Source organism: Perca fluviatilis, chromosome 6 (genome assembly GCF_010015445.1).
Source record: "Perca fluviatilis chromosome 6, GENO_Pfluv_1.0, whole genome shotgun sequence".
In the NCBI taxonomy this organism is placed as follows: domain Eukaryota; kingdom Metazoa; phylum Chordata; class Actinopteri; order Perciformes; family Percidae; genus Perca; species Perca fluviatilis.
In genome coordinates this window covers 7007866-7027325 of record NC_053117.1, presented here as the reverse complement: position 1 = coordinate 7027325, position 19460 = coordinate 7007866, and the positions used below count along the sequence as shown (strand labels likewise).

Here is a 19460-nt window from a genome sequence, read left to right as displayed (position 1 = left end):
GGTTTTTGTTTCAGGGTGACTCGCCCCCCCCCAAAAAACTTCTTCTTTAATAATTGGGGGGGGGGGCGCAGAAAAAAAAAAAAAAAAAAAAAACCGTCTAAAATTTTTTTAAGTAATTGAAAAATGGAATGTGCTCCAGTCTCTCGACTGCTCTCGGTAGAACGGCTCTTTCCCCTTTCTTGTTAATACCTGGTGAACGGGGGGGGGGGGCAGTGAGGAAGTAGTGTACAAAGACGTACCAGCACCTGCCAAGACATACCGGCGTTCGGCCCCGGTGGCTGGTGTTAAAAGTTTCCGAAACCTGTTAGTGACCCCTCCCCGCCCCCTGTCGTCACCAGGCTCAGACGTGACATACACACGTTATGATAAAAAAGGATGCTGTTTAAGAAAAACGCCACAGTCATCAGAGAGAGGCAGAAAAAAACCATCAAATCCCCAAAAAAATAAAAAATAAACCTCCTATATTCCCGGGCCCCTTCACAATCTCATGCTGCACAATTATTATTTTTTTTGTTACTTCTTCCTCTGAATAGGAGTTATGGACAGAAAAGTGACAGGTTGGTTAGTAGCCTGCCACTGCCTGGGTAACTACGGGACGTATTGCTGTCGGCCCCCCGACAGTTTAACACCACACACACACGGTCTACTTTTAGTGACCCCCCCCGAAACTCTGCTGCACCCCCCACAGCGCAGGCAGACAACATACTGGCATGCGTTTCAAACGCTCATTTCATCTTGTACCAATACTGCGAGAGAGCTGTAGCGGGTGTCCTTTAAGTTTTTCAGAGACCGCATTTGAAAAAAGATGAAACAGTTTTGTTTAAAAAAAAACAAAAAAAACAATTGTAAGTGCAAAATACCATGCACAGATGCTTAACTGGTTGGTGAGCAGGGCAGACAAAAAGCCCCAAAATCATGTCAGTGCCACACCTTTGGAAGGACTCTGTCTCACTGGACAACTAGGAGCGATGAATGGTGTGTGTGTGTGTGTGTGTGTGTGTGTGTGTGTGTGTGTGTGTGTGTGTGTGTGTGTGTGTGTGTGTGTGTGTGTGTGTGTGTGTGTGTGTGTGTGTTTGTGTGTGTGTGTGTGTGTGTGTGTTGTGTGAAATCTCAAGTGCTTCCCATGGCTCTTGAGGCATAGAAAAAGAGGCAGTGGGATATTGTGTGGTAACATTCTCTGGCTGAAAGTTGTGTTTCTGATGGATGGACGGAGAGACGGAGGGGTGGAGCGTCTTTAAAATCCCACTCGTTTGATTGGTGCGGAGCGGGCCGACACCCTAAAAGACTGACCGCTGATGACGGGCTGGATGCGGGCGGGTGTCTCGGAGGTGTTGCAGTCTGGAAGGGGGCGTTGTGGGAATGGGTAAGCCTGCAGAGGGCCTGGCTGGAGGAGAGGCCTCAGACTTGGTCAGTCCCGCTAGGGAGGGACGGAGGGGGAGGTCAGAGTGGGATTAGGGAGTGGTGAGGCAATATTGGGACGGGAGTAACTGAGGAGGGGGGCGGGAGTTGTGCTGTCTAGTGCTGTCTATAGGCTGCAGCCCAGCTGCTTGGCCTTCTCCTGAGTGTCCTGCAGCAGCAGCAGGCTGGCGCTGGAGTAGCCCTCGTCACTGCAGCTGCTGCGCAGGCTGCCCCGCTCGTCGCCCGAGTCGCTAACACTGCTGGTGCTCCACTCCAGGTCACCCAGCATGTAGTCCGTCCCCTCCACGTCCACATCCAGGTCCTCTGTTGGGAGCACAGGGACCACAAGAACATGGTTATAGGGCTAATTCCATTTTATGTCACATTATCGTTAGCTATTCAAGTTTTTCCTGAAGGTTCCTCAAAAGCTCAGGCTACCACTTTAATCTTTTCTGAGTAAACAACACGAGTCAGGATGTAACGATGCATCGTGAACCCTTTAAAATTCAATATAAATGTGTAAAGATTACAACCGGTTGAGATAAAAATTAAATTGCAATCCAATTTTTAAAACAGCCTAGGGCCTAATCTACTTATGATTTCACTTGTTTGACTTCAGACGCCACTACGTCTTCTTAAGAGTATTTCATTAAATAGATGTACCTTGGTCAGAGTCAGACTTGTCCAACGACACAGTGGAGCCGGTACTGTCCATGCGGGTCCTCTCCACCCCTAGCTGCTCCAGACGCCGCCTCAGATGTCTCCGCTCCCGCTGTAGCTGATCCATGGTGTGCTGAGCTCTCCTATCGCTCTCCTCCAACCTCTGCAGGGTGGAGAAAAAACACATAGCATTTAAGGAGAAGGTGTCAAAAAAGTTGCTCTGTGTGTTCCCTCAGTGGCTAATGCAAGTCACTCAAACACACAATACTAACACACTTACACACCTCAGGGCTCAAGAAATTTCCAGTCTGGATTTTGGCCCCATCACAGCACTTAGACTGCTCTTATTAAAGTTCTAAATGGCATACGATTAAAAACTCTGGCAAAAAGTCAATTGTAGTGCATCTGGATCTCAGTGCTGCAGTTCCACCCATTTGATCATGCAATATTGCTTGACGGACTAAAAAACTGGGCTGTTTGTCTGGCATGGTGCTAGATTGGTTCAAGTCATATATACAAGACATAGAATATTTTGTCTCCATTGGAGTTCCTCAAGGTTCCATCCTTGGACCGTGTTTTTTTTTTTTTTTTTTTGTACCTCTACATGCTCTAATCATACAAAACAACATTGCTTACCATAATTAGTGGTGAAAAAAGCAAATGCCTGTGCAAAGCACTGAAAAAAGTGGTTTGTTGGCTGAACATACAATAGGTGTTGCCCTATCCCGCTAAATTGTATTTACGCCAGGTGCTGTATAAATCATTAAAGATCCAAACCACCCGGGTAAAAGGTACCTTCCTTGTCTTTTCGCACTGATCTGGTGAGAACCAAACACACATAAATACACGCACCTTGATATGATCTTTGGCTTTCATCAGCAGGCTTAGAGTGGTGTGCCTGTTAGCATCTGGTCCTAAGGGAACAAGAGATTTTAAGCGCTCTAAACAGAGCCGTAGATGTGCCCGTCTGAAGAAAGAAGAGAAGAAACAAAGAGAGAAACTGTCAAACATTATCTTTTTTTTAGAGATAAACACAAAAATCATGTGATCTGTTGCATGTTAAAGCTCATTCTTGGCCTTGGAAATAGTAGTTTGACAATAAATAAATAAATAAATAAGTCCAGTCAAGGTCCACTTGCTAACTTTTTTTCCTGGAGCTTTCAACCGCATCTCATGGTCTTCATCGCTGGAGGGAGTTTGCGCAGTTGTATCAGGTAACCCAAGTATGGAGCTTCAATCGCATGATGCCAATTAAGCTATCTCATGATGACAACTCCATTCATCATGTAGACCATGAGCTGTGGTTGTAGGCTCAAGACAAAAAGTTGTGGGTGGATTTTGAATAAAGTTTTCTTTTGTCAAATTTGATTTGATGCAAGCCTGCATAAAGCCTTACATTTCGTACTTGTTATTAGAGCTAAAACATCTGGATTTTTCTAAACTAGTACCAAAAAGATAAAAAAAGGAATACCTTTTTCATTTCCTTACTTTGAGAAATAGAAACATGTTATTTTGTCATTGGCTTGGTTCCAAGGATGGCAATGTTGGTCTGTCTGTCAGTTGGGCGGCCTACTAACTAACTATTGGATGTATTGTCATGGTATTTTGAGTTTATGGTCCCTAGATGATGAATCCTAATAACTTTGGTGATCCCCTGACTTTTTCTTTAATGCCACCATGATGTTGACATTTGTGGTTTTGAGTGAGATGTCTTAACTGTTGGATGAATTGCCACATAATGTGGTAGACATTCATGTCTCTTTAAGGATGGATTGTCATATTTTATAACAAAATTCAGACAAAACTAATAACATTCCCATCAGCCTCTGCTGTACTTTGAGTTTAGTGCAAATGTTAACATGCTTATGCTAAAAACTAAAGTGATAAACATGGTGAACGCTGTCAGTGTTGTGAGCATGTTAGCGTGCTGATACCAGCATTTATCTCATAGCACCACCCAAGTGCCTAAGTATAACCTCACAGAGCTAGTGTGACTTTAGACTCTTGTTATGCTGTACAATAGAAGCCAAACCTCTAAAATGTTGAAATGTTGTCTATACACAAACAACCTTACATGAAAATCATCTTTGGATATTTGACAGTTTCAATACTTAAATACTACCAAAGAAGTATTTAGTCCATCTGCTTTTTGAACCAAATCCTAGAGTTACTCATTCATACAAAATGAAGAAGTAAAATGTTTGCACAGGTTCTATATCCTGTGTATTTTTACAGCAATGTTAACATTACCACATAATGTTGCTACATAGAATATCTGAGGAACAGTGTACACGTCCTCCATTGGCAAGAAGAAAACCGAAATGTGCTGTGACATATGTTGAGATTTGAGTTCATTATTAATGTCAGCTGTCCTATAACACACTTCACATTCACATTTCTCATCTCTACTCTATTTCCTCCTGTAGCCGCTCTAGGGCTCTGGCAGCCTTGGCAGTCACTAAGGTCTGGTGGGTGTTTGCCTCCCCACAGTTACGCAACACACACCTCCAGCTCCGGGCCTCGGCGGAGTGTGTACGTGTCTGTATGCCTGTGTGTGCCTGAGCGTGTGGGCGTGTGTACGTCAGACTTCTCCTGACAGTAAAAAATTTTTGGCAGCTGAGGGCCGGCTGGACGAGCTGTTCATTTATCGTCTGCTGCAGGTAGTCCTGATGCGCGTGTCACTGCCGGAAAGAGTTTATTCAAAATTGGACAGTGGGCACAGGATACACGCAGATATATTCTGACCACTTGGCCTTTGAAAAGCAGGTGAAGCCCACACATGCACAAACAAAAGTAGTTCAGTTGCTGAAACCAAGTGCCTGTTTCCCTGCTGACTCACACCGAGGGCTCGACCAGGGTTGAACCAGGGTTGGCTTTGCATTTGAACGGGGTTAACCGGTATGGTCAGACTCGGCTTTGTGACTCAGGTCGAGAGGTTAAGTATCAGGGCGGGACAAGTATGCCATCGTTGTGACGCAGGAGTCACAGGTCGTTGTAGTCCATAAACAAGCGGCGCGATGGCTGCAGCATGTTTTCAGCTACACCGGAGGTGAACCTCTGACGATTTGAACAACATGGATATTTAGCAAGACTTTGAGGTGTGGGAGCTCCTGGCTGTCTGCGATGAGGAAAGAATTAGTGGGACGGTGAGGGACAATGTAGTGTTTGCCAGCATAGTCTCGCTTTGCCAGACCCTTCCTCCACAGCGATGCGAAGGAAGGTCCGGCTAGTCCACGCAGCATTCAGGGATGGGTGAAAAAAGGGCTCTGGTTTATTGGAAATTCCTTAAACCAATCACAATCGTCATGGGCCCGACAGAGCCCCGGTGCCGCTGCAAAATAGCCTCGGGAAGGAACTTGTTTTGGTGGAACATGTGTACCGCATTCTTTGGGAGGGCATATTCCAAATGTGCTTCCAAAGAATGCGGGGCAGAGATGCATGCCCAAAAGGAATGAAGGAGAAACACAGCTACTTTTAAACATTATGAAAGACTTTGATATCAACTGGTTTTTAGATACGCGCAAAGCATTGCAACGCCGACCTTTTCAAGATGGTGGTTGAAGGAATGAAGGAGGGAGGCTTTGTTCGCACGGTCCAACAAGTCCGCCACACGGCTGCATGTAAACGGGAATGTTAACTTTCATTAGCCATGTAAACCTAGTCGTCGGAATGGTGTCTTTTTTGGAATAAGGGCAAAAACCGGAATATTATGTGCATGTAAACGTAGTCACTGACACGTTTGTGTTAATAAGTCAAAACAGTTCAGTATGCTTTTTAATGTGGAAGTTGTGAAAAGTGTAAACTGTGGTTATTTTTGGGATGTTCTAATATATACTGTATAATGATGAATTCAAGTAGGCTACAAAACACTAGTACAGCTGGTGTACTGTAGTATGCGACTATGTTAGCGGCCCACTGAATATGACGTGTAAACCCACGCCCATTTCCAACTCCCGAAGTAATTGGTATGCATAACCCAGGGCGTATCTGAATTGTCATGACCGGAGATCAACCTGTGTTGACTAGTTTGGTTTGAGCTGATAAAAGAAGGGTTGAAGACCGGTCAGATAACTCTGGTCATTGGTCTAATAGAGGTATCAGTCCAAAGGGCATGCAGATTGCCATGGAAATGTCCTCAGCTGTTTTATTCTGTCATAATCAGCAGGACTAGCTAATATTCATTTGACAACACAGGCGAGCAGCAGACACAGGTCACAACGTGTCTGAGTGAGATAAAAACACTCTGGGGCGTGGCTGTAACAGGTTATTCTGGTTCAATGCGGCTTTAGTGCAGTGTGTGCTTACATAATAAAGATTGTAATAGCTTGATGCTCTTTAAATATGTTGTTGCATTGTAAACATTTTCGGTGCAAAAGAAGGACCTATCCGCGATCGCTCTTGGTTCTGACCAAAAGAATAGCGCTTTGGAATCTCCATTACCACCATACCTGGCTGTGCTATAGCGCATCTCTTCTAACCTAAGGCCTATAGACTGTAAAAGTGGTCAGGAATCTAATATTTAACCAAAACATAGTTTAGTTCTGCTCGTAAAACATGAGGCCGAATATTTCACAACTCTGTTCAATTGTTTTAAGTTTTCAACAACACAGATCAACAACACTGCCTGACAGTTTCAATCAATACTCGGCCACAGAACTTGTTCATTGACAACGTCATCTGTCATGTAAAACAAGACTCAAGTTATTTCCTTACTTTAGTGTGATGATTCATGTTATAAACATGTTTAACAAAAATAAATAAATCACATTAACAAGTCCTAAAGCATCATTGGCCATAACAAGAGAAAACCATGAGGGAAAAACAACTTGACAACAGTAACAAGCTGTTGTAGAAATAGAATTGCGCCTGCAGCTCTGTAGCGAGTTATGAATCGATTATTTTAATCCATATATCTCATATAACGACATAATACAATACAGGCAAATTAGCCTTCACATACCATACTGTTATCCTCTGGCGGTCCTACACAATTAAACTCCCTAAAGCAGAAGAAGTGACCGCATACTTTAGCACTGGTTGAGTTGCGGGCTCATCCACGGAAGACATGATCCACAGGGATATATCATCCACTCGCGAGTCAGAGGCACTAGCACCGGCGCTGGTCGCGCTAGATGCGCTAACCGCGCTAGCATCCTGGGGTGGCAGAGACAAAGACGTGCTAGGTGTTATGGATCTCAGCTCTCCTTCATCTCCTGGTTGCAGCGATGACTCTGAGACCGCTCGTGCATGTTTAAGGTACCTAAACAACGACTGTTGCAACATTGTCCTTTACTGGAAATGATTTTCACACTCTCAGATCACTGGGAGCTAGCCTAGCATACCGACAAGCTACATCCATCCCGAACCTCACAGTCTGCTGAACTTGCGCAGAAACATAAAAATAGACATGACCAGCTTTTTTAAATTGTTTTTTGAAAACTAAACATTTGGACAATTTTAGCACAAATTATTTGCAGATTTTTAATAATTCTTCGCCAAATTATAATATATTAATTAATTAATGTTTTTTGAAGGAATGTTTTGGGTGGGCCTGTTGAAAAGTGGGTGGGCCCGGGCCCGTCAGGCCCACCCATAACGCCGTGCCTGGTATGTGGAGCTACGTGCTGCATCAGCCTAAGGCCAGAACCTATATTTCTCTGCCCTAATTTTGCGCAGTTCCCGTTTGGTCTGAAACGAAGTGAATGTGAAAGTCAGTTTTCTTTTTTTTCATGCATGAAAAATAAACGCAAACGAGTCGTCCCTTGCGACCCAACATGCTTTGGCTGGAGTCCTGTTACGTGGACGTAAGCATGCACACACACTCCCCCACATGCACGCTCTTGGTTTTGTGTGCAACGACAGAGGGGAGTTGTACAAAATAGAACTTTGAATGTGTGTGTGTGTGTAGAGATTATTGAGAATATTGCTGCAGGGGGGGATGGGTCTGGTTGCATGCCTCTGGCTTTGCTAGCAGCGGAGTCGAGATGAGTAATTTACTACTAGCCTATGATGGCTTTCTATCATTAAACTACTGGTGGGAGATACTAGCTAAAGGGCTATGAATGTTGTCAGGTGTAAAACGACGGGCTGTAGTCATAATTTTGACTCAGTGCTGGGCATGAGGTGTCCACACACACACACACACACACACACACACACACACACACACACACACACACACACACACACACACACACACACACACACACACACACACACACACACACACACACACACACACACACACACACACACACACACAGGACTAAATACCAGGCGCATGCCTCAGTGTCATATATTATTCAGGCTGTCCACTGAGCTGCTGGTTTGGATCAACTAGCACAGGGTGGATGGAAGCACAAGAGAGCGACAGGGACCAAAACATAAACACATAAATAAAAGACTTATTTTTTGTCCCAAAATATCTGCATGAAAAACGGTTGAAAGCAGCAATTGGATTTTTGTTTGGATTCATTACAACCTCACAGCCTGTGATTAAAACTGACATTATCTTAGCCAAAAAGTGTCCTGTTAATGTGGGGTTTCATAGCAGGATTAAGAGTCTATGGGCGGCTGTACTTTGGCATTGCGGTGCTTTGTGCCAAATGCTAACATCAGCACGCCAACATGCTCACAATGCCAAAGCTAATATGCTGACGTTACGCAGGTGTAATGTTTACCATGTTCATAATCTTAATTTTACCATGCTAACATTTGCCAACTGGCAAAGTACAAAGTACAGCTGAGGCGGATGGGAATGTCATTAGGTCATGGAACAAAGTATTGGAAAAATTTAAATGTTAACATGATGATTGTGCAATTCATCCTCTAGCGAAACATGAAGGTGTGTTCCAAATTTCATAAAAATTTGTCCGAGCAACTGAGGTTGCCATCCTGAGAGCTTTTCCACTAGCGTGGCGAATATCAGCTGTGAAAAATAGGTTTGCTGTGTTGCAAAAACACATTTTCCGAAACATGGACAATATAATATATGATTTGGCATTCATAGCTTTCTTCAATTGCACATTAGGCCTCTTACTCTCATGATCTACCCATGCTGGCTTTCATTACTGATACTATTTAGTTTTTTTTTGATGAGAACGTCTTCACTAGCTAACTATTCTAACGATTACTGTCTTTTTCATTATATACCTGACTTACGCAATCAAATTAAATTTGATATTTATTAAGTAAATAGGAAAGGAGATACTGGACTGATGGATCAGATACCCCAACTCTGGTTTGGTAGGGAAACGTTGCAGATTTTCAAACCGGCTTGTGTCACTACAGCGCGGACAGTACATGCAGAACGGCGCCCGCATGCCGCCGGGCCCGGAGATCCCTGCTCACCCACCGGCAAAAGTCCGCTGGATGGACCGCGCTGCATTGACAAAGAGTTGGTAGAAAATCTGCAAAGTTCCCCTTTTATTTCTATATTAGATGTGAAAATATTGTGGCTATATTTGCTTTTTTCCTCGTTGCCTTTCTCTGCCGTTGCTGGCCTTTTTGTGCTACTGGGTAAGTAAGCTCACCGAACGAGTCGGTTGCCGAGCAGCGGCTCTCACTCACAAGACCCCCCTTCTTTTTTTCAATTGCACGATCGGACAACTGAATGAGGCATTCCACTTGCCCGAACACAGAGTTTACTTGCCCAGGGCAAGCGTTAATGTTGAGCCCTGCACCATCCATGATGAGAATTAACAAATATGCCCAAACACACACAGACGAGGACATTTTTACATACCTGTTCTTTTCCATTTCATTGTGCGTAGACCTGTGGAGATAAAAACCCACATGAGAAACCACACATAATTACAAGGCCAGTGCTTAAACAGGGTAAGGTTTCCTCTTTGTGTGTAAATAATGCAGTCCAAGGCCTTACTGCAGGGGATTGAGAGAGAGCGAGAGAAAAAAAAAAAGGTTGTGTGGGTGTTTATGAGCAGTCAGAACGCCTGACAAAATGGGATTCTAGGAAAAACAAAGAACAGGCTGGGTATTCTAATGCCTGAGGCTTGTTCAACGGAGGATACTTGTGCTTTTTTAAGGACTCCGATACGTGACGAAGAGGCCAGGGGTAAACATAGTAACCGTAACTATAAACAGAAGCCAGGGACTATGCCCCTTCATATTGCCTGATTAGCCACTGTGCATGTAGTACTGAGAAAAGTGGGGGAATACACAGTGCTGCTGAAGGTAAAACTGAGAGATGAAGGTGTGCTAGAGGCCAGTAGGACTTCTGCATTGCGGTGCTAAAGCGGCGCACACACACACACACACACACACACACACACACACACACACACACACACACACACACACACACACACACACACACGCAATACGCACACACACACAGGGTTATGTGTAGTTTTTGGAGTGCTGGACTGACCTGTGTGAATAGAGGTGAAAGGGTGGTGGTTGTGGGGGACGGGGGCGGGGTGTACGGGGCACAGAAGGCAGAGACACCCTCAGCATTGCTGAACTCTAATCTACCTCCACCTGACCTCACGCTCCACCAACCCCCCCTATGTCCCAAAATAGCCTCTCCATCTTCAGCTCTGCTAGGCTCGACACTGTCCCCCATGCCACGGCCAAGATCCTCGGCGGTCTCTAACTCACACACACACACACACACACACACACAGTCAGTGCGTTTACATGCATCTTACCCCGGTTAAGTGAATAGCTGGGTTATGCCAGTTCTCCCCGTATACATGAGCGGGGAAGAATGGGAAGAATGACGCTCCGCCAACGTACAACTGGAAGTTTATTTTTTTTGCCATGGCAAAGTCCTCAGTGGGTTTAAAGGGTTTAAAGCTTGTGTTGTTGCTGTGGTTTTTGGTGCTGTTGATTCCAACTGCTCTCCTCTATTTCCGGTTAAAAAGTCACTGCAGCGGAGTGGGAAGGGGCAGTTCTAACCTACGGAGCATGTGCAGACGCAAAACCTGGTTAAGGTGTTTACATGCACAAATACCCTGGTAACTAAAGGAGTTATCTAGGTCTGTTAACCAGGGTATGAGAACTCCGATTTTAGCGGTATGGTGTTTACATGACATTTGAGAAACCGGGGTATGGCCTTAGCCTGAATATAATCAGGTTTTTAAACTGCATGTAAACCCACTGATTGATTTAATTCTATGTTTAACAATTTACTGTCAAGGCTAAGCTTATATATACTGGCTTCCCCTATCCTGAGTCGCAAGCTCTGAACAGCAATGGGAGTCATGCCTCTGTGTGTGTGTGTGTGTGTGTGTGTGTGTGTGTGTGTGTGTGTGTGTGTGTGTGTGTGTGTGTGTGTGTGTGTGTGTGTGTGTGTGTGTGTGTGTGTGTGTGTGTGTGTGGGGTGCGGGGTATCATCTCATTTCAGCTTTGGGTGCTCTCTATCTCACTCCCCCTTTCAGCCAGGGTGCATTCCTTTGCAGGACAGACAGCCGCTGATGACATAACAGGGCTAGCAGGGAAATGATCCCACTTATTCAGGCTAGATTTCAGGCTCAGGGACACCTCCAACCCTCTGCCCTACCCCCAGAACACTGTACCCCGCCACCTAAGCACCCATGACGCAAAAGTGTACAGCTGATACTAAGTAATACTGAGTAAAGGGGAGTTTTTTTTTTATTGTGAGCAATGTGAAATAATCTATGGATTGCCTTAATTCTATATCAGCACATTATATTGAATCCCTAGTCTACCACATAGGCACTGGGATCACACTGACTACACACTAGATTCCATGATATTACACTGACTCAACATGCTACTATAATAATACATAAAGTGCAATATTCTGAAGCACTGATGAACTAATAGCTGGCCCCAGCTGACTGTTGACTGTTGATATCCAGCTGCTACTTTCATTAGTTCACCTCACACACTTCCTTTAGAACAGAACAACAAACGGCTACCGGCTGGCACTACGGTTACGGTTATATAGTTATTTATGCCGCTATTAGAAATGTTCGATCCAATACTGCCTAAAACGCTGGTATCGGTATCAGGAAGTACTGGAGTTTATGCACCGATCCGATACCACGTAATAAAGCCCTAAAGAAAATCTACGTTAAAGTAGTTTATTTATGTTCTTTTCCCGTTATAACTGACTGTCAAACTGGATAATAAAAGAAAGTTCTGTGGCATTCATTGTTTGTATTTGTTCATGTTTCACAAAGAGTTTAACCTGAGCCAAACCGACAACAAAGATAGAAATCATATCACATCCATACAGGGATAGTAGTATACAGTTGTTAAAACATAATAAAATATATGACACACTGGTATCGGATCAGTACTCTGTATCGGCCGATACGCAAGTTCAGGTATCGGAATCGGTATCGGGAAGCAAAAAATGGTATCGGACCATCTCTAGCCGCTATTCCATTTTCTTAATCGAGAATCAATCCTGAATGTAATTGTTACACCAAAATTGGGAATCGGGTCGCAAGATTGCCAAAGATTCCCACTATAGCTCGAACGATACTGGATTTTGGAGGTGGATGAGCCATAAAAAAGGACACCACCACCGTGGCGCAGCGCTTTCAGTTTAACATGGTCGGCTAGGACTGGCCGAGCCGCTTCGCCTCTGCTAACATCTGTATGGTTCTTCATGTACGGACCACAGAGAGTCCAACGGCCTTAAATATGTGGTCAGAGAGAGACACCACACTGGGAGAAGAAGAACAAAAATTCTGGAGAGTGTGGAAAAACATGAGGTCGTTCTGTCAAAGCTAAAAAAAAAAGTAGTTTTGATTTGGAGATAAAGGACAGTCACGTTAATGATTAGAGTACATAAATGTAATGTCTCGCAGTACGTCGGTGTTAATCATGGATGTGTTTACCACTGTTGCCAGGTAGCCTGCTTTCCCTTTACTTCCACTCTCTTCTTCTTCACTACTTTTTGCTTATTCACATAATAACCAGACCCTCCCCCACAGCGCTGACGAGGAGGGTCTGGCGAGTCCACCCAGCATTCCAGGATGGGAGAAAAAAAAACGTGCTCCGGTTTATTGGCATTTCTTTAAACCAATCACAATCGTCACGGGGCGGCGCTAAGCACCGGGCAGAGCCACGGTGCCGCTGCAAAATAGCCTCTGATTGGACAGATAGTCTAGTCTAGCTGTCTGGATTTACCCTACAGAGATCTGAGGAGCAGTTAACCATAGTCCTCAGAAATCCACCGGAGTTTAAAATTACAACCCGAAGGAAGCGGAAGGTAAAATCCGGTCGAAAAGAGTAAATCCCAGCGGAATTCGCGGCAGCAACGGCCCAATCCCGGAAGTGGAACGTCGTGGATATAGACTAGTTGAGCATAAATGTCTCTGGGCATGCTCGTAGCGCGCGCCATTGACGGAGGCCAATGCCACAGTGTGGCGCGAGAGTATAACCGAGCCTTAATGGGTACTTGACTTGGTACTGACTGGTCAGTGTAAAAATGAATGACTGTTCTAATAAATTTCAGTCTTATACTGTAACTCCACATACAGTTAGGGCTGTGCAATTGATCAAATTTTTTTAATCGCGATTACGATTTGAGAAACTGAACTGTCTCAAGATGACCGACCAGTCCATCTTTCCCTCGGCTCAGTCTACAACAAGATTCTTCTACATTAAACTACCATTAAGCTGTATTTTCATTTCTGAGGCTTGGCTTGGCTGTAGCCTCGCCCAAGTTAGCCACATTAGCCTGAACAACATCACAGGGTGGTGAGCATGGGAAGACTCAATTTGCCTGCTTAACAAGGACAGCTCAAAGATCACTGTAGTTGCACAGTGTGCGTGTGTGTGTGTGTGTGTGTGTGTGTGTGTGTGTGTGTGTGGTGTGTGTGTGTGTGTGTGTGTGTGTGTGTGTGGTGGGGAGGACTCTCCATCTATGTAATGGAGGAGCTGGTGCTCTCCACTGCTTGCCAAGAGTGAGAACAGAGCAGGAAAAGAGTGTGGAGGAGGGAGAGAGAGAGAGAGATGAGGGGGTGGGGGGAGTCACTACTACTGACACACATGCACACACACATATACACGCCAGAAACACAGGAACTCCCCTCCCCCACTACTCACACATCCATGCCATGGAGAAACAACAGAGACTGGAGGAGCTTGTACACACTGGGTTGAGTGGCTTCACATACATACATAAATTAATGCTCTACATTTCACCAAGTTTCAACAGTCAGCAACAAAATATAACTTATTATGCCTGATCAACGAATGGCCCTTCTCCCTTCTCTGGCAGAACTCCTCCCCACCCCCAAGAAGAGCCAACATCACACAAGACCATATCAAATCATCTAGGCGGAGCAGAAACCATTATTAATGACAAGTGTGCCTCAGCTGCCCTTAAATAGTAATATCTGATTAAGTGCTCGTAGATGATGAGGGAGTTGCTTAACATAGCCTTCTAGTTAAACACATACAATTGTATAGGTTGCAGCAGCTCGTGGTCTACTTGACACACAAAGCTAGTCCCAGATTTTCTTCACAAGGCATGTCTAAAAATGTAGTGCCACCTAAGCATGTTCAGGCATGTTCGAAGGTGGAAGCAGGTGTGTTCTTGCAGCACTCCACATCCTTCTCCTTTTAGTGCATTGCGACAATGGAAGAACACTACAGATTAGTCACCGTCACCGAAAACGTTGGTCGAGCCCATCGGGCACCATCCTGGCCGACAGGCTAAAGCAAATATTTAAGTGACACCAAGTTTCTTTTCAAAAGCGGTTCTGTGTACATGGGCACACGTAGCTACAGGATGAATGAAAATGTCGCCCTGTTCATCAACAACACTGATTAGGTAAAAGCAGGTCATTATTTTTGATTTCTACAATCCAAATTGGGCAGTCGACTAGATTGATCGATTGATTGACAGGAAATGAATCAGGAGCAATTTTTATACTTTAATAACTGTTCATTTATCAAGATAAAATGCCAAAAATTCTCTGTTGAAGCTCCTCCCATGAGTGGATTTGCTGCTTTTTTATATCACCGTTTACATCTTTTGGGTTTTTGGACTGTTAGTCAGAAGAAAAAAAACAAGACATGTTGGACGCTATTGACTATGTTCTTAAACATGGTATAGACTAAATATTGAAAAAAATTGACTTAGCCTATATGAACGTATGGAATACTCAAATGTCAAATGTGTATAGCAGTGTTGTAACTTTAGATCAGCAGATAATAGAGCTGAATATGTACATTGAGGTTATGAGGGGTGACAGGCCATAAATGACATGCTTTACATCATATACTCTGTACACTGGATATTGAACATAGCGCTAAGCCATCCAGAGAACACTTTAGGTCACGGTGTTCTTCAAACAAACCTACTCATACTACGTGCCATCCAACAACGTCTAAAGGCCTGTCGCCATGGGCGCAATAGTTGAAATTGCGACAACATTGCACACGTCACAAATTCACAGTGTTTCTCTCATTTGAACACACTAAAAGTTATGGAAGCAGGTAGGGCTGCCACCTGCAACTAACGATGACTTTCACTGTCGATGAATCTGCCGATTATTTTCTCCATTAATTGATTAGCTGTTTGGTCTATAAAATGTCCGAAAACGGTGAAAAATGATAATCGCTGTTTTCCAAAAACCAAGACGACATCCTCGAATGTCTTGTTTAGTTCACAACTCAACAATTTTCAGTTTACTGCCATATATTTAATTTGCTGGAATCAGAGAATTCGTACTTTTTTTTCATAGAAGATGACTCAAACCGATTAATCAAAATAGTTGGCGAATCATGTAATAGTGGACAGCTTTATTTGCCACAATTAACCTTTGCAGCTCTAGAAGCAGGTGATCCTAAAATAAAAATAAAAAACGAGAGCCTGGGAGAGTAATTCTAATCCTGCACACATACTCACCTCTGCACAGCTGACCAATCACTGCATGAAGTGGGCATTCTTTTACCTTGCACGGCAGAAGGATTCGAGCGATAACACAAGATCATGCAAGAATTGCGGCATCACATATTACACAAAGAATCCATCTTGTCAGGTTTCAAGTAATGCGTTTGTGTCTGAACTACCAGCTAACCGGACCAATAAGCATCTGGGAAGGAAGCTACTGGCAGCTACAGGCTTAGATGTGTGTGACAGATGGTTCATCCAATCACCCTCCAGGTATTCCTTAAACGTGCCTCCCCTTTTCCAAACAGTTTCCAATGACGACTTCTTAGATGGTTCTGTGCAACGAACCACCTTGTGTGTTGTCTTCCCGATAGTCTGTTTCATAGAAGTTCAAAAAGTGGTTGTAGCTTTTATAGCTCGGTATACAGTGGGTTACACAAGGTAAGAGGCCTATTTATAATCATATTCATATGCCTCACCTCATGCGCTAAGCATTCAATCCAGCAGAAGCCAGATGATGGATAATGTGCCCACATACCTGAAACAGCTACAACATACCGCTAAAGTGCGCAGGAAGCAGGTCCCCCAATGTTACGGTTTATCTAAATTATCTATTTTAAATCAAACTTTATTACATCTTTTCTATATTGACATACAAACATTTCGACCTCAGCCTAGAATGGAACTCTTTTTTTTCGCACTAATTAGCTGCTTTGTTCTGGCGTTTCCATTCAGGGCCTCCCATGTGCATATGCGCATAAATACAGGTGAATACAAACACTCTCAAATCTTTTCGTTCATATAGAATATGGTTCCACCAGTGCTGCCGTCGATCATGGCGCTTTTAAAAAAAATCCCCTCTAGCGAAACAATCAATGTACGCAGAGGCTTTTTGTTGAAAGGAGTTTCCCAAACCAAATTTCACAGTTGCATAAAATGCAAACTGCAATCTGACCACGGAGCGCACATTGATCTGTGGGGTGTGGATGCAACATAAATCTGTCCCGATTTGATTGATCAATGCAATTCTATGTGTGTGCGCAGTAGTGTCCATTGACTGGAGCTGTCAGGACATGCTCCCTCACTGAAATGTCTTCTGCAGTCACCTTGACTGACCCAGTTTGCCTTACAGTGGCCATTCGCTTTAAGCCAGCTTGATGTTTGCTGCTGTCAGTCACACGCTTAACAGAAGACAAGTGGAAGTCAAAACATGGCCTTAGCCCAATAGACTGTCTCTCAAACACACGGACACATGCAGCCACAACCTATAATATCAGATGACCTTTAGTTTGTTTTTTTGTTTTTTAGCTTTTCTTGCCTTAATTAGATAGTATGGCTGAAGACTGACAGGAAAGAGGTAAGAGAGAGGGAATGAGAAGCAGCGACGCGCAATATATTCAATTGCAGCACCAAAAATATGCACAACAAAATTACGTCTTTAACTTTGTCACCACAAACGGAAACGTATACGTGCGATTTGTAAAATTAAAATTGAGCTTTGCTCAGTGGGGACACACTTAAAGAGGGGACATTATAAACCCCTTGTTGCAAAGCTGAAAAATGATACAGTATACTTTCTGGCCTTTACCTGCTACTTGTGTTTTTCTTGCTTTTGCTTTTCCTTTTCAAGCTTTCCCTCTCTTGGCTGCTGATGAAGGGTGGCATGGAGGCATAGCCGTGTTCAGCTTCTGCAAGCAAACAAACAACATAATGGTCACGTGTCCAGGCAAAATATAGCCACATAAAAAAACAAAACAAAAAAAAAAAAAAAAAAACCCACAAAATGGAAATTTTTTCCCGGAAAAAAAAAAAAGTTAAAAAAAAATGGATGTCCATGCAGTATCTTTATACAGTATTTTCTCCCCTCAGCCTGGACAATGATGTCATCTTGAACTGGAATAAACCCCACTTGCAAACCACAACAGTGGAAAAGGAGGGGCCTCCATGAAAACAATGTCTCCCCTGCACATCTCACTGCATCTGCCACATATGCATTCTTTCATTAGAAAGGCAAAATGCACGCGTTATTGCACATTTGCAGTGGCTATATCCCAAACATGTCGGAATATTAACATTGCTAAGCACCTATTTTGGGTAGGCGTTGCATTCTGCTGTATGGTGCAACATTCCATAACGTTAATGTTTTTAATGCATTGCCAGGTTACTTCATGTAACAAAATAAAGGGCAGCAAGAGTATTTCAAATAGCTTTAAAAATGACAAGTGCATAAATTAGCGTAATTTAAGGGGGTGGGTGTCATTGTCATTTTTCACATATAAAAACAGACTGTAGAAAACAATACACTTTACCTCGTTCCCTGCGCTCAAGGTACTCTGCTGCTTCGATCAACATCTGCACCATTCCGACCGCCGCCATTTTCAACAATAACACTGATAATAATGTAACAATCCGATGAGGGATTCCTTGGCTGTACACAACTTGCCTCAGGTCCAACCACTGGTCTAGCTACTTCTAACACTCAGCTGGCTTGCTGTTCTGTCAGTTGTTATTTAAAAAAAAAAAAGAAGCGAGAGCTAGCTAACGTTAAATACTCTTACAGTGTATCAAATGGGCAATTTAAAAGTTAAATGTCCTGAATACAGCACCGACCGGTTAAAGGCGTTTCTAAATGATTGGTAAAACAGTTCAGGTAACGTTACGGGTTTGGTTAGCTGGCTGGTAAAAGCTGACGCTAACACTTCTTCAACTGCTATGGTTGCTTTGCCCTCTTTATTAAGCAAACTGTTTGCTAAATATCGTCGTTTTGTTTTAGGTAGGTAAGTTAACGTCAGTCCTTCGAGAGAAAAAAACAGCTTGTTGACAAAACAAAACGAAGAGCTGCTTGGTGAAAAAATAAGTCGATCTGTATGGCAAAAAAAGTGTTTGCTAACGTTAGCGCTAGTGAGAAGTTGCCAAATAAACGATAAAAAAAAAAGTTCTTGCTAGCTCGGTTGTATATTGAAAATATTAAGCCAATCAAAAATACAAGATCGTTGGCTGTTCTGTTGTCACAGACTTGCCTGCTGTGAAATGGATAGAAAAACGAGCTAGATAGTCTTTTAAAGTTCAACCGACGATGTCATCCAACCTTATCGGTTCGGGGCTAACGTTATGTGGCTGGCTAGTTTTGTGTTGGTTAATCGTTGATCTCGCGTGATATGTGTCGCTGGAAACGACTGACATCAACGGAGGAACAGTGAGTGTTTATCAAACTGCTTCCAAAATAGCGGCTTGTTGATCTAAACGACAGCTTACTACTGTACTTCACCACCAAGCTTCTGTGTCCTGGCATATGATTGGTTACAGAACATAACAACTGAAGCTCTTATTGGGCGTTTACGCCGTCAGTTGTAGAAAGGGTTGGCACTGACTACCACTGACAGCCCATTTTGGTTCTAATTCTCATTGGTGAAAGCACACAGCTCTAGTGCCGTGATTGGTTGCTATCTGATCAACTTGTTAGCTATTGGCCGCAATGCCCACGAGCTCAAGTGACAACGCCCGCTTCTGACAGAAGACACACCCCTCTGCCATGCTGTTTCGCGGTGTATGACAATGA

The 19460-nt window shown here is 43.6% G+C and overlaps 1 protein-coding gene across 1 annotated transcript; it reads right to left on the bottom strand.

Annotated features, from left to right (window-relative positions):
- Positions 1-438: 438 nt before the first annotated feature.
- On the bottom strand, positions 439-19162 carry mxd1 (MAX dimerization protein 1). The gene is made up of 6 exons (XM_039803211.1): positions 18211-19162; positions 17490-17589; positions 9803-9832; positions 2911-3025; positions 2062-2221; positions 439-1722 (listed from the first exon to the last, which is right to left on the bottom strand). The coding sequence occupies exons 1-6, from the start codon at positions 18275-18277 to the stop codon at positions 1526-1528; spliced, it is 669 nt and encodes a 222-aa protein (XP_039659145.1). The 5' UTR covers positions 18278-19162; the 3' UTR covers positions 439-1525.
- Between the last annotated feature and the right edge of the window lie 298 nt (positions 19163-19460).

Bases quoted from the DNA above. Each gene is read 5' to 3' on its own strand.
- mxd1 (XM_039803211.1), bottom strand. From the start codon at position 18,277: ATGGCGGCGGTCGGAATGGTGCAGATGTTGATCGAAGCAGCAGAGTAC. The intron at 17,590-18,210 runs GTAAAGTGTATT...GTTTGCTTGCAG, and splicing joins CCTTGAGCGCAGGGAACGAG to AAGCTGAACACGGCTATGCC. The intron at 9,833-17,489 runs GTAAAGGCCAGA...TTATCTCCACAG, and splicing joins AAGAAAAACACAAGTAGCAG to GTCTACGCACAATGAAATGG.